Source organism: Pipistrellus hanaki (genome assembly GCF_964339955.1).
Source record: "Pipistrellus hanaki genome assembly, chromosome: 17".
NCBI lineage: Eukaryota > Metazoa > Chordata > Mammalia > Chiroptera > Vespertilionidae > Pipistrellus > Pipistrellus hanaki.
Window position 1 is genome coordinate 14,072,762 of NC_140519.1, and position 14,665 is coordinate 14,087,426.

At 39.8% G+C, this 14,665-nt stretch overlaps 1 protein-coding gene across 1 annotated transcript in view; it reads left to right on the forward strand.

Moving 5' to 3' along the window:
* UBE2W (ubiquitin conjugating enzyme E2 W) overlaps nucleotides 1-14,665 on the forward strand; it is a 59,574-nt gene that overhangs the window by 6,727 nt on the left and 38,182 nt on the right. Inside the window, exon 2 of the mRNA XM_084865020.1 lies at nucleotides 8,854-8,945. Within this exon, the coding sequence (XP_084721146.1) occupies nucleotides 8,854-8,945 (92 nt within the window). The remainder of the gene's footprint in view (nucleotides 1-8,853; nucleotides 8,946-14,665) is intronic.

Consider the following 14,665-nt stretch of genomic DNA (forward strand, 5'->3'; position numbering starts at 1 on the left):
GAATACGGAGGCTTACTGAGCACTGGAAACTTGGGGAATATAGCTAGAGTTATGGTATTTGAGAAGCTTGGCTGGATGTTCTGGCAGGGAATAGGGCTGTTCAGGAGCTGTTGGACCAAGTGCCCAGAGAAAGCGGGAACAGTAGAATTAAAGGTGTTCCCATTTGAATGATAAACATCAGTGGATAGTAGAGTCAGTTTAAGTGAACAAAAGCATTAAGCTAGGGTAATCATCTTCGCAGACCTTGTACTACTCTGTTTTGCAATTAATGAGATGCCTTCTATTTTTTCCCCAAAGTGTGTTTGTGTCTTTTAAAAACAAAACAAAACATATTGTTACATTGTCTTTAGAGAGAGAAAGGGAGAGGGGGAGAGGGGAAACATCAATGATAGAAACATGGGTGTAGTCCAATCAACATACCCCCCCCCCCCCCATTTCGTTTTGTTAATCCTTACCTGAAGATATTTTTCCATTGATTTTTAGAGAGTGGAAAGGAGGAGGAGAGACACAGAAACATTGATGTGAAATAGATACATCGATGGGGGCTGGGGTTAAGTCTGCAATCGAAGTACATGCCCTTGACCAGAATTGAACTTGGGACTCTTCAGCCTGAGGGTCAATGCTCTATCCACTGAGCCAAACTGGCTAGGGCCATATCTTTTCTTTAAAATTATTGCTGCATTTTGTAATTAGAGGTGGTTGAAATACTAATTAAAATATAATTTGTTTACTTTTTTACTACAATAGATGAAAGGAAGCTATTTTGAGCAAATTTGATATATAGATTTTTTTAGTATGAAAATTTTGATATGAGAAAAATTATTACATTCTTAAGAAACTTAGTTTAAGGATCCCAGTAGAAAAAACTACATAGTGCATTATTGGTGCCATCTTTGCTCTTGATGTTGCTTAGTAGAAACCTTATAGAATTCATGTCTTTATGACAGTTAGTTTGAACTACCTTGATTTGATACTGCTATAGTCCATCCTTATTCATGGATTCTGTATTTTTTTAATCCTTCCATTCAGTAAAATTCATTTGTAACACTAAAACTGGATAAATATGGTGCTTTGGTGGTGATTTACACAACGATTGGCAAAAAGACCAAAAAGTTCTGTCTCTGGAAACTTATGTTCCCAGATGAGGTCAAACAAGGTGATGCTCTGCCTTGTTTCAGCTGTTGTACTGTAAACAAATGTCCTTTTTTCAGCCTATTTAATGCCATTTCCCCCCACATTTCTGTCTTTAAAATGGCTCCCAAGGGAGGGCTGAAGTGCAGCCTAGTGCTCCTAATTGCAAGAAGACTGTGCATGTTCGGTAACCTTTGTTCAGGCATGTGCTGTTGGCCTTGGGTTCATTGTTAAAGAACCAATGGTCTATATTAAGGTGCCTTTAAACAGAAACCATTATTATTTTTGGTTGAATGTGACCAAAGGATCGCAGGAACCTAACCCTGTATTTCCCCTGGGAACCCTGGTTCAATATTTGCTGTGACTTTATAGAACATAACTACTGTGAATTTAATGAGAATTGACTATTTTGATTTAAATTACCAGTTCACCTTTAATTTTAAATGTTTGAAGCCTGGTTAAAACTGGTGAAAAGTAACACTGTGCCATGGCAAATGTGGTTCAGTTGGAGTGATGTCCCGCACACCAAAAGGTTGAAGGTTTTTATTCCCGGTGTCAGAGCTCATACCAGGTTGTGGGTCCCATTCCTGGTCATGTGCACAGAAAGCAACAGATCCATGTTTCTCTCTCTCTCTCTCTCTCTCTCTCTCTCTCTCTCTCTCTCTCTCTCTCATCTCTCTCTCTCTCTCTCTCTCTCTCTGCATATGGATGTTTCTCTCTGTCTCCCATCCTCTCTCTAAAATCAGTTAAAAAACACACCATGTCAAAACCGGTTTGACTCTTTGGATAGAGCGTCAGCCTGCGGACTGAGGGGTCCCAGGTTCGATTCCGGTCAAGGGCATGTATCTTGGTTGTGGGCACATCCCCAGTGGAGGGTGTGCAAGCGGCAGCTGATCGATGTTTCTCTCTCATCGATGTACCTAACTCTCTCTCCCTCTCCCTTCCTCTCTGTAAAAAATATATATCAATAAATATATCAATAAAATATATATATATATATATATATATTTTTTAAATATATATTTTATTGATTTTGTACAGAGTAAGGGAAAGAGATAGAGAGTTAGAAACATCGATGAGAGAGAGTCATTGATCAGCTGCCTCTTGCACACCCCCTACTGGGGATATGCCCGCAACCAAGGTACATGCCCTTGACCGGAATCGAACCCGGGACCTTTCAGTCCCCAAGCCGACGCTCTATCCATTGAGCCAAACCGGTTTCGGCTAATAAAATATATTTTTAAAAATCACCATATTTTAAAAAATTGTAATGTTGCTACATTTTTTTGCCTTTTTTCCATTTTCTACTATAGATCAGTACTCAATACTTCCCCCTAGTTTTTTTCCTAGAGTTGCCAGCACAATTTGAGTTACTGGTTTTCAGTTTTGGCATTATATTTTAAGTTACCTGGGAAGCTTTAAACAAAACAAAACTATCCCCAGAGAGCAATCTGGCATGCATCTTGGGCATTTGATTTTTTTCTCAGCTAATGCACACCCAAGTTTAGAGTTTATCTTCACTACAATGCGGGGGGGGGAGGGGGGGGAGTGGGGGGAGGAGCAGATTTAGAGTTGTTTTTGTTTTGTTTTGTTTTCTTTTTCCCCCTCAGATTTAGAGTTTAGCAGATGATAGACATATAAAACTTGATACATTTGGGGAGAGCTTTAAGAATCAAATGTGAGCCTTAGCTAGTTTGGCTCAGTAGATAGAATATTGGCCTATGGACTGAAGGGTCCCGGATTTGATTTCGGGCAAGGGCACATGCCTGGGTTGCGGGTTCGATCCCCAATAGGGGGCATGCAGGAGGCAGCCAGTGAGTGATTCTCTCTGATCATTGATGTTTCTATCTCTCTTCCTCTCCCTTCCTCTCTGAAATCAATCCTGCCTAATAATAGAGTAATATGCAAATTAACCATCACTCTGCTACAAGCCATGCCCATCAGCCACACCCATCAGCCAATCAGAGCAAGCATGCAAATTAACCCCAATCAAGATGGCTGCAGCTACAGAGAGCAGTTGAGAGGCTTTTCCCCAGCAATAGAGGAAGCCAAGCTTTCCACACACCCTGGCCAGCCTAGGCCTCCACTCTAGGATACAAAGTTTCAATTATAGAAGGTAAACAAATTCAAACAGAAATGGCCACCAAGTGAGCAGGGGGCTTGGCTTCGCTGCATGCTACAAAGTTTCAATTGTAGAAGGTAAATTCCAGAATCCAGGGCCTCTGCTTGGGTCACCAGGGGCCATGGCCGGCCTGTAAACCACCACAGGCCCCTTGCCCAGGCCGCCTCACATCCCAAGGGAATCCCCACCCTGATCTGGGAGACACTTCAGGGCAAACCAGCTGGCCCCCACCCATGCACCAGGCCTCTATCCTATCTAATAAAAGAGTAATATGCAGATTGACTATCATTCCAACACACAAGATGGCTGTCCCCATGTGGTGAAAAATCCTGCCCCTATGTGGACACAAGATGGCCATCAGGGGAGGGCAGTTGGGAGGCACCTGGCCTACAATGGAAGGCAGTTGAGAGGGTCCAGGTCTGCAAGGGAGGGCAAGTTGGAGGCGATCAACCCTGCAGGGGAGGGCAGTTAGGGGTGACCAGGCAGGCAAAGGAGAGAAGTTGGGGGGCAAACAGGCTGGCAGGGGAGCAGTTAGACATCAATCAGGCTGGCAGGGGAGTGGTTAGGGGGTGATCAGGCTGGCAGGCAGAAGCAGTTAGGGGCAATCAGAAAGGCAGGCAGGCGAGCAGTTGGGAGCCAGCAGTCCTGGATTGTGAGAGGGATGTCCGACTGCCCGTTTAGATCCAAACATCCCTAGAGGAGTTCAGGTTGGAGAGGGTGCAGGCTGAGCTGAGGACACCCTCCACCCCATGCACGAATTTCATGCCTCAGGCCTCTAGTAAAAATATATTAAAAAAAGAAAAAATAATTAAATGTAAGGCTGTGAAAATGTTTTTATATGTTCCTGGATGTCCACATTATCACATTTCTATTAAAGGACATTAATTTCTTGAACTAAATATCAGAGCCATTATTTACTGCCTTATAATTTTAGTGAAGTCTCATTTGGTAGCTATTTTATTCAAAGAAACAAAGTAACTGCCCTGAGAGTTTCTTGTGGAGGAGGATTAGTGTACCAACTACGTTAAGATATGGCTGCTGGGTGGTCCTCTAGATTCGGTTATGAGCTAAGTAATTCTCCTATACCAGTTGTGTACCTAGATAAACCTACAAATTTTATGTCATGAATCTTTGGAGTTGGATAATTACAACCTCAAGTTTTTTTTTGCTGTTAAAAAAAATTTTTTTTTTAATCCTCACCCAAGGATATTTTTAACATTGATTTTTAGAGTGTGAAAGGGAAAGGGAGTTTTATTTAGATGTAATTTATCTATCAGAAAAATCACCCATATAAAGTGTACAATCAGGTGTGCAGCCATCTCCATAATTTAATATAAGAATATTTTCATAATTCCAAAAAGAAACCTTGTGTCCATAAGCATGTATTCTCCAACATCCCACTTGCTATTCTCCCCGTCCCTTGACAAATTCCAGTGTGCTTTCTGTATGTATAGATTTGTCTGTTTTGGACATTTCATATAAATGGTATCATTATATATGTGTGTTTTTTTTGTCACTGACTTTTTAAAAATATATATATTTTATTGATTTTTTTTTTTACAGAGAGGAAGGGAGAGAGATAGACAGCTAGAAACGTCGATGAGGGAGAAACATCGACCAGCTGCCTCCTGCACACCCCCCACCGGGGATGTGCCCGCAACTAACATACATGCCCCTGACCGGAATCGAACCCGGGACCTTTCAGTCCACAGACTGACGCTCTATCCATTGAGCCAAACCAGTCTCGGTTGTTATAATTATTTTTAAAATACATTTTCATTGATTTCAGAGAGGAAGGGAGAGGGGGAGAGAGTTAGACACATCAGTGATGAGAGAAAATCATTGATTGGCTGCTTCCTCCATGCCCCCTACTAGGGATTGAGCCTGCAACCCAGGCATGTGCCCTTGACCGGAATTGAACCTGAGTCCCTTCAGTCTGCAGGTCGATGCTTTATCCACTGAGCCAAACCAGCCAGGGCTGTTATAATTATTTCTTAATATATTGGGGGAGGGGATGAATAGTGGTTGTTATTGTCATGATATTAATGCGTACCAATAATTTTTTTTTCCTATCTTGCTCTCCTATTATTATCCTTTCATCTTTAGTTTGTTGTTAAATGAAATTGGAAAGAAAACTTTTGGCCATTGTATGTACTGCTGTATTAGCAACCATTGTCCTATATATAGCTACATTTTTATTATTTTCCCTACTCATTTCTATTCCTATGCTAAACAGGGATTTCTATCTTTTAAAATAGTTTCATAAACCTGTCACTTTGAGATAAAACTCCACAAGATGTGAGGTCCAACTCCCCATTCCCTTAAACTTGCTCCATTTCTCATCACATTTTAATGTACCATATACTTATTGGTTTTGTTATTCCATCTGTTCCCCCACTATCATCTAAGCTTTACAGGTCCAGGAATCTTGTCAGTTTGTCCCTTTATGTATTGCCATTGTTAGTACCTAAGAGGAATGTATTTTGTTCTGTTTTTTTTTTTTTTTTTTTTTAATATATATTTTATTGATTTTTTACAGAGAGGAAGGAAGGGAGAAGAATAGAGAGCTAGAAACATCGATGAGAGAGGAACATCGACTAGCTGCCTCCTGCACATCCCCTATTGGGGATGTGCCTGCAACCAATGTACATGCCCTTGACCGGAATCGAACCTGGGACCTCTCAGTCCCCAGGCCGACACTCTATCCACTGAGCCAAACCGGTTTCGGCTGTTCTGTTTTTTTAAAATATATTTTTATTGATTTCAGAGAGGAAGGGAGAGAGGAGAGAGAGAAACGTCAATGCTGAGAGAGAATCACAATTGGGGATAATACCTACAGAAATGCATTTGTTTATAAGCTGAACTGCTTTAATATTAGTGGCCTTTTTAGGTTGCTACTTAAAAATATTTTTAAAATTTATTTTGGAGTTAAGGGAAGTATCAGTTGGTTGCCTCCAACCGGGGATCAAACCTGTAATCTTTCGGAGCATGGAATGACATTGCAACCAAGTGAGCAACACTGGCCAGGGCACTTTTTTTTTTTACTAGGAGCATTTCGTTTGATATGGTATTCTTCAACTTAAACAGTAATGTACACTATAAAACAAACATCTTAGTACATATATATACTGTCATACTCATTATCTTCAGTGGTCTGAAAAAGGAAATGATCAGGAGCTGAGAGGCAAAAATAGCATTGGGATGAAATGCCATCATTTAGCATTGTGCTACACAATGTGGACCTGTTGCTGGGTCATGCTTATTTTATGAGGACTTGGAAAAGTTATTCCTAATTTCTCTAGTTAGTTTCTATGAGGTGGTACGTAATATAGTTAAGAGCACATGAAGTAGGTCCTGGCCAAGTAGAGCATAATCCCAATATGCCAAGATTGTAGGTTTTTTTGTTTGTTTGTTTGTTTAATATATTTTATTGATTTTTCACAGGAAGAAAGAGGGATAGATAGCTAGAAACATCGATGAGAGAGAATCATCGACCAGCTGCCTTCTGCACACCCCCTATGGGGGATGTGCCTGCAACCAAGGTACATGTCCTTGACCGGAATCGAACCTGGGACCTTTCAGTCCTCAGACCGACGCTCTATCTACCGAGCCAAACCGGTTTTGGCAAGGTTGCAGGTTTGATCTCCAGACAGGGCACATATAAGAATCATTCAATGAATACATCAATAAGTGGAACAGGAAATTGATATTTCTCCCTCTCCTCCATCTCTCTTCTAAAATCAATCAGTTCTATAAAATAAAATACTAATATGCAAAATGACCAAATGGTAGAGCGACTGGTTGCTATGATGTGGACTGACCACCAGGGAGCAGATGCTAAGCACAGGAGCTTCCCCCTGGTGGTCAGTGTGCCAGTAGCCAGGCTCACCGCTGGCAAGCGCAGCAGTGGTGGTGGGAAGCCTCAACTGCCTCTGTGGCAGTGCATGTCCCTCTGATGGCTTAAGCCTGGGATCGGGCCTAAGCCATCAGTCAGGCATCCCCCAAGAGCTCTCGGATTGGGAGAGGGTGCAGGCCGGGCCTCTAGTAATAATTAATAAATAACTTAAAAAGAGCACATGAAGCAGTAAATGTTAGTCAATGTAATATCAGTACTGAAGTCAAGTTTGCTACACCAAAATAATATGATGTAGGTGCCAAGACAAACCCTTTTGCTGGATAATGTAGGGTGGGGTCAGAATGGGATTGGGGGAATTATATGTAGTTGATACCTGATTTTCATCATTACTTTCAATTACGATATTGCAAGGTCTGAGGAAAACTTTTAATTCTTAAGCAACTAAGGAGCCATTTATAAGTTCTATTACAGTGCTTCTCAACAAAGAAAGGGAGTTGTTTTCTAAACTGTATTGGTGCTGAGTGATGTTAAGCTTATTTAAAAGTGTCATATATTACCCTAGTTGGTTTGGTTCAGAGGATGGAGCGTTGGCCTGCGGACTCAGGGATCCCAGGTTCGATTCTGGTCAAGGGCATATACCTTGGTTGTGGGCACATCCCCAGTAAGGAGTGTGCAGGAGGCAGCTGATTGAAGTTTCTCTCTCATCGATGTTTCTAGGCCTCTATCTTTCTCCCTGCCTCTTTGTAAACAATAAAATATATTTAAAAAAAATAAAAATAAATGTCATATATTGAAAAGATATAGAAATATTACTATATTGATAGTAATATTAGTCCAGAAAAAGCAGATTATAGCTTTTTTTTATACTAGCTTTTAAGCAGCAAATTCTTGAGTTCTGACAGATATTTATGTTTGACTTCTTTAATCCAAGAAAAGACATTTATTCATATTCTTTATAATGTTGCATACAATTCTAATAATTTGGGTTTTAAACCCATAAAACTATGAGCTTCTGTGAGTTTTTTGTTGTTATGTACTATAAGTCAATGTACATTAGTGATAATAACTGAAGAGTTGGACAGTAAAAACTGTACAAACAAGAAGGCAAAATACGTAGCCATTTGGGGGCATCTGTTATGTTGGAAAATAAGTTTACATATCTTGGGCCCTGATATGTTATATTCTGGTGTTGAAAGATTAAATTATGTGCAAATGGTCATATTTAAGAAAACAAAAACCTGGGTTGTAAATTATAAATGAAAACTATTTAAAACATTAATTTCTAAAATGACATATTCTTTAAGGATTATATTTATAGTTGTAAACAGTAAAAGAAGCACTACTGCCGAAACCGGTTTGGCTCAGTGGATAGAGTGTCGGCCTATGGAGTGAAAGGTCCCAGGTTCGATTCTGGTCAAGGGCATGTACCTTGGTTGCAGGCACATCCCCAATAGGGGGTGTGCAAGAGGCAGCTGATCGATGATTCTCTCTCAACGATGTTTCTAACTCTATCCCTCTCTCTTCCTCTCTGTAAAAAAAAAAAAAATCAATAAAATATATATATTTTTTAAAAAAGCACTACTAACTCTCAGCACTTATAACCTAGGCTGAAACCTTAAAAACCTCTATGGAGTAGTTATGAAGTTTTGTAGATAGCTGGCCTCTCTTCATAACCCTTCACAACATCAATTTTTAGACATATAACAAAAAGGTACAAATTATTATTGGTATTTTTTTTTTCTAGAAACGACTGCAGAAAGAACTGTTGGCTTTGCAAAATGACCCACCTCCTGGGATGACTTTAAATGAAAAGAGTGTTCAAAATTCAATTACACAGTAAGTATTTAATTTTTAAAGTACTTAGTTTGTTTCTTTATTATCAGTGTAATATATGAATGTATACTTATCTTATTAAATATATATTTGTTTTCATATTTCATCACATTGTCTTTCAGCAAGTGGTAAATACAGTTTACAGACTTATTCTCTGCATGAAATAGTGAAGGGTGGAAGGGAATACAAGTATTCTCTCTAACTCAGCTCCTTCCTTGGGAGTGAAGCAGAAGTATCTTCCCAGATATGATACCAAAAAGAGTAGAGAAGATGCGTCCCTTCTCTTAAAGATGAATTTGAATTAGTTTAGAATATTTTCATGAGTATCTTTTTTTTTTTTTTTTTTAATTATTTTATTGATTTTTTACAGAGAGGAAAGGAGAGAGATAGAGAGCTAGAAACGCCGATGAGAGAGAAACATCGACCAGCTGCCTCCTGCACACCCCCTACCGGGGATGTGCCCGCAACCAATGTACATGCCCTTAACTGGAACCGAACCTGGGACCTTTCAGTCCGCAGACCAATGCTCTACCATTGAGCCAAACCAGCTTCGGCCATGAGTATCTTTTTAAGATCTCATAACCTAGTATGGTCTATTCTTACTGTTCTAAGGGGCTTAATAATTCTGTTAGATAAGGGTGAATTTTCTAAAAGAGAGGAGAAATAAAAAATAATTGCTCCTTTCCTTTAAAAAAAAAGTCTCCAGAAAAACATAATAAGGATAGGAGCCTACAAGATAAAAGTTTATTATAGACCATCTTGTAAGACAAATAAGGACAATTCAAATATTGAATTGTGACTAGAGGCCCAGTGCACGAATTCATGCACCACTGGGGTCCCTCGGCCTAACCTGCAGGATGAGGCTGAAACCAGCTCTCCAACTTCCCCTGATGGCCCTGGATTGTGAGAGAGTGCAGGCAGGGCCGAGGGACCCCACTGGTGCACAATTGGGGCCTGGGAGATATGTGGGAGGGCGCCAGGGTGTGTCTGGCCCATCTAACTCAGTCCAGATCGGTTGGAACCCATCAGCAAGCTAATCTATTGGTTGGTTGTCTGTCCCCTATTGGTCAGTGCACATCATAGTAACTGGTCGACCAGTCACCTGTCTGCCCCCTGGTGGTCAGTGCATGTCCTGGCAGCTGTTCAACCGATCAACTCTCTACCCACTGGTGGTCAGTGCATGTCATAGCAAGCGGTTGAGTGGCCTTAGCATATTATGCTTTGATTGGTTGAATGGATGACCAGTCAACAGGACACTTAGTATATTAAGCTTTTATTATATAGGCTATGTTAGGTTCAGAGAGCAAAAGTAATCAAAATTCACACAATGGAGGGTAGGGGGACATACTCATCCTTCTAGAGGAAAAATTTTTGGTTACCTTTCACTTTGACATTTGAGTTAAGACAGGAGTCAAACATTAAGAACAGGAATATAGGAAATTAATATGTTGATATTTAAGTGGATAAATTGATGTTTGGAAATGCACTGTACATCTCTAGTTCTATAACAATATCTTTAAAAAAAAAATTTTTTTTTTATTGATTTCAGAGAGGCAGGGAGAGGGAGAAAGAGAGAGAAACATCAATGATGAGGGAGAATCCTTGATTGGCTGCCTCCTGCATGCCCCATACTGGGACCAAGCCCACAACCCAGGCATATGCTCTGTCTGGGAATGGAACTGTGATCTCCTGGTTCACAGGTTGATGCTCAACCACTAAGCCACACCAGCTGAGCCAGCATTACTTTTTTTAAAAATTTAATTTTATTGGGGTAACATTGGTTAATAACACTATATATGTTTCAGGGATACAACTTTATAATATAGCATCTTAATATAACATCTCTAAATTTCTTTGTGTACTTACCACCCAAAATCTAGTATTCTTCCCCCTTTACCTTCTTCAACCTCTCCTCCCCTTCCCTGCTGGTAACTGCCATGCTGTTGTCTGTGAGTTTGTTTTGTTTGTTCTTTTGTTGCTTTTTGTTTTACATCTCACATATGAATAAAATCATATCATCATGGCCTTTTCTATGTGACTTATTTCACTTAGCATGATGCTTTCAAGATCCATCCATGTTGTCTCCAATGGCAATATTCCATCTTCTTTTATGGCTGAGTATAGTAGTTACTTGTATATTCATAACACATCTTTATCCAATCATCAGTCAAAGGACTTTAAATTGTTCCCAGATCTTGGCCACTGAATAATGTTGCAGTGAACATAGAGATGCCTATATCTTTACAAATATTTTGGGTAGATACTCAAAGAGGGATTGCTGGGTCATATGGTAGCTCTATTCTTAGTTTTTTGAGGAATCTCCATACTGTTTTCCATAGAGGCTGCTCCAATTTACATTTCCGTCAGCAGTGTATAATGGATCCTTTTTCTCTATATCTTCTCTAAAACTTGTTATTTCTTCTTTTATTGATAATAGCCATTCTAACGTGAGGTGGTATATAATTGTCGTTTTGATTTGCCTTTTCCTTATAGCTAGTGAAGTTGAGCATCTTTTCGTATATCTGTTGGCCATTTGATTGTGTTCTTGGGAAGTGTTCAGGTCCTCTGCCTATTTTTAAAAAAATATATTTTACTTATTTTTACAGAGAGGAAAGGAGAGGGATAAAGAGCTAGAAACATCGATGAGAGAGAAACACAGACCAGCTGCCTCCTGCGCACCCCCTACTGGGGATGTGCCCGTAACCAATGTACATGCCCCTGATAGGAATTGAACCTGGGACCCCTCAGTCCACAGACTGACGCTCTATCCTCTGAGCCAAACCTGTTTCGGTTCTGCCTACTTTTTAATTGGATTGTTCTTTTGTTGAGTTGTATGAGTTCATTATATATTTTGTATATTAACCCCTTGTCAGAAGTATTGTTTGCAAATATCTTCTCCCATTTGACTAGTTGCCATTTTGTTTTTGAAAGCAGCATGCATTATCTTTGAATAATGCATTTAGAGGTTTTTGTCTGGCAGTAATTTTTCTTTTAAAATAACATTGTAAAGGAATCGTAAAAGTTTATTTAATGGGATTATATGGGATATGGATATGGATAAGGAAGTTGATGAAAGAACATTAAGCTTTGTAGAAGACATGATAGCATATATTAAGAACTTTAAAAACATGAGTATCATATCCTTTAACCTAATAAACCCCTATGCTATCTTAAGGAAGGAATAGAGATATAGAAAGAGTGAGTATAAAGAACATACATTTACAATACTGTACATGTTAATTAAAAAAATATTCACGTAGAAGTGGACTGCACAGTTCAAACCTATATTTAAACATTAGAATCTCAGCTACTCACAAGTTAAGAACTGAGATTGCTCCTATCTCATCCTTACTCTGGGGGGTGTGCTTGTGATTGAAGTCAAACATAGATGATTTGAATTTATGTAATTAAGTGTGCAAATAATGCAATTTCTAGTCTTCGATACCATCGATAAAGAAACTGCAACACAAAGTGACTAGAATGAGATGTACCCAAAAAACTTTTTAAAAAAATTTATTTATTTTTCAAAAAAACTTTTAATAGTAACTGCATGATTTTTGTTTTATTGATACTTTTTTATTTTTATTTTTATTTTTATTGATTTTACACAGAGAGGAATTGAGAGGGACAGAGAGTTAGAAACGTCGATAAGAGAGAAACATTGACCAGCCGCCTCTTGCACACCCCCCACAGGGGATGTGCCCGCAACCAAGGTACATGCCCTTGACCGGAATCGAACCCGGGACCTTTCAGTCCGCAGGCCGACGCTCTATCCACTGAGCCAAACCGGTCCCGGCGATACTTTTTTTTTTTTTTTTTTTTAATATATTTTATTGATTTTTTACACAGAGGTAGGGAGAGAGATAGAGAGCTAGAAACATCGATGAGAGAGAGTCATCGATCAGCTGCCTCCTGCACACCCCCCACTGGGGATGTGCCCGCAACCAAAGTACATGCCCTTGACCGGAATCGAACCCGGGACCTTTCAGTCCGCAGACCGATGCTCTACCGCTGAGCCAAACCAGTTTCAGCTGTTTTATTGATACTTTTTCTAAATTTTCTGTGGTGATCGTATTTTACTTTTTAATTAATAAATGTTATTTAAAAATACAGTATACTGCCGAGACCGGTTTGGCTCAATGGATAGAACCTCGGCTTGGGGACTGGAGGGTCCCGGGTTCGATTCGGGTCAAGGGCATGTACCTTGGTTGCGGGCATATCCCCAGTGGGGCGTGTGCAAGAGGCAGCTGATCGATGACTCTCTCTCATCGATGTTTCTAACTCTCTATCTCTCTCCCTTCCTCTCTGTACAAAATCAATAAAATATATTTTTTTAAAAATACAGTATACTGTACAATAGAAAATTATGCCCTTTTTGACCTGTCATCCAGTTATTGAAGGAATTACTGAGGTATTTACTTAGCTGTTTAAAAGCTGTAGCCCTGGCTGGGTATCTCAGTTGGAGCATTTTCCTGTACACCAAAAGGATGCAGGTTTGATTGATTCCTGGTCAGGGCACATACCTAGGTTAGGGTTCAATCCCCAGGCTTGGAGGTGTACAGGAGACAACCCATTGATGTTTCTCTGTCTGTTTATATCTCTTTCCCCCTCCCCCTCCCTCTTCCTTTTAAAAAAAACAACAACAAACATTAAAAACATCATTGGGCAAGGATTTAAAAATAAGCACAAAAGGCTGTGCTTGAGTAGATCACATAAATTTATGGTACATTGTCCTAAAAATTACCTTATAAAACAGAATGAAAGGCCACCAGGAAGTCCTGAGTTATCGCTTTGCAATGGGTGTCTGGATTAGGGAAGTGGGTAAAAGGGGATTTTGATGGCTAGGAAGGACCTATCTAGTTTGTAAAGAGAATAGTTTTAGATTTTGTTTTTAGTGCAGCTTTTGCATTGTATTTAATTTACTGTGTTCTGACTCGGATGCCAGGAACATGCGAAGGGGTTTCTTGCATATGTAATGTTATATATCCAACAACACTTTGAAGTGAAACCTTTTTTTAAAAAAAATCTGTTTACAATTGAAATAGTTAAAATGGAAGAGGTAAAATAGCTTACTCATGGCCACACAGCTAGCTAAGGGGCAGATCTATCTGATTTCACTGTAAAATATTGTCTCTTGAATCTGTGGTATATCTTTTTTACCACATAATGATATTCAGTGTGCTTTCTGAAAATGAATAGCTGTGCTCTTATGAGTCAGTTCACATTCGCTGGATAATAGGCACATTTCTATTTCACATACTCTTAAATCTATCATATATGATGTGATGAATAGAACCTCAAAACTATTCTCATTTTTTTTTCTTTTATTTCCCTGTATTTAAGATAATAAATTTTTATACCTGAAAAGCGTAAGATTGAAGATATTGGCCAGGTGTACTATAATTACTATAAGTAGCAGAGATATAAGTATATTCTAGTAGAGGCCCGGTGCATAAAAATTCATGCACTGGGGTGGGGGCCCTCACCTTGGCCTGCCCCCTCTCACAGTCCGGAAGCCCTTAGGGGCGGGAGGCGACCAGGTGATCAGGGGAAGGCAACGCCCCCATCACACCTCTGCTGCTGCCTGGGCTGCTGGGTGCCTTCATCTTGTGGCTGTGGGCGCCACCATCTTTGAAGGTGTGGCATCAATTAGCATATTCCCTCCTTATTGGCTGTGGGTGCCGCCATCTTTGCGACAGCATGAGGTTCAATTAGTATATTTC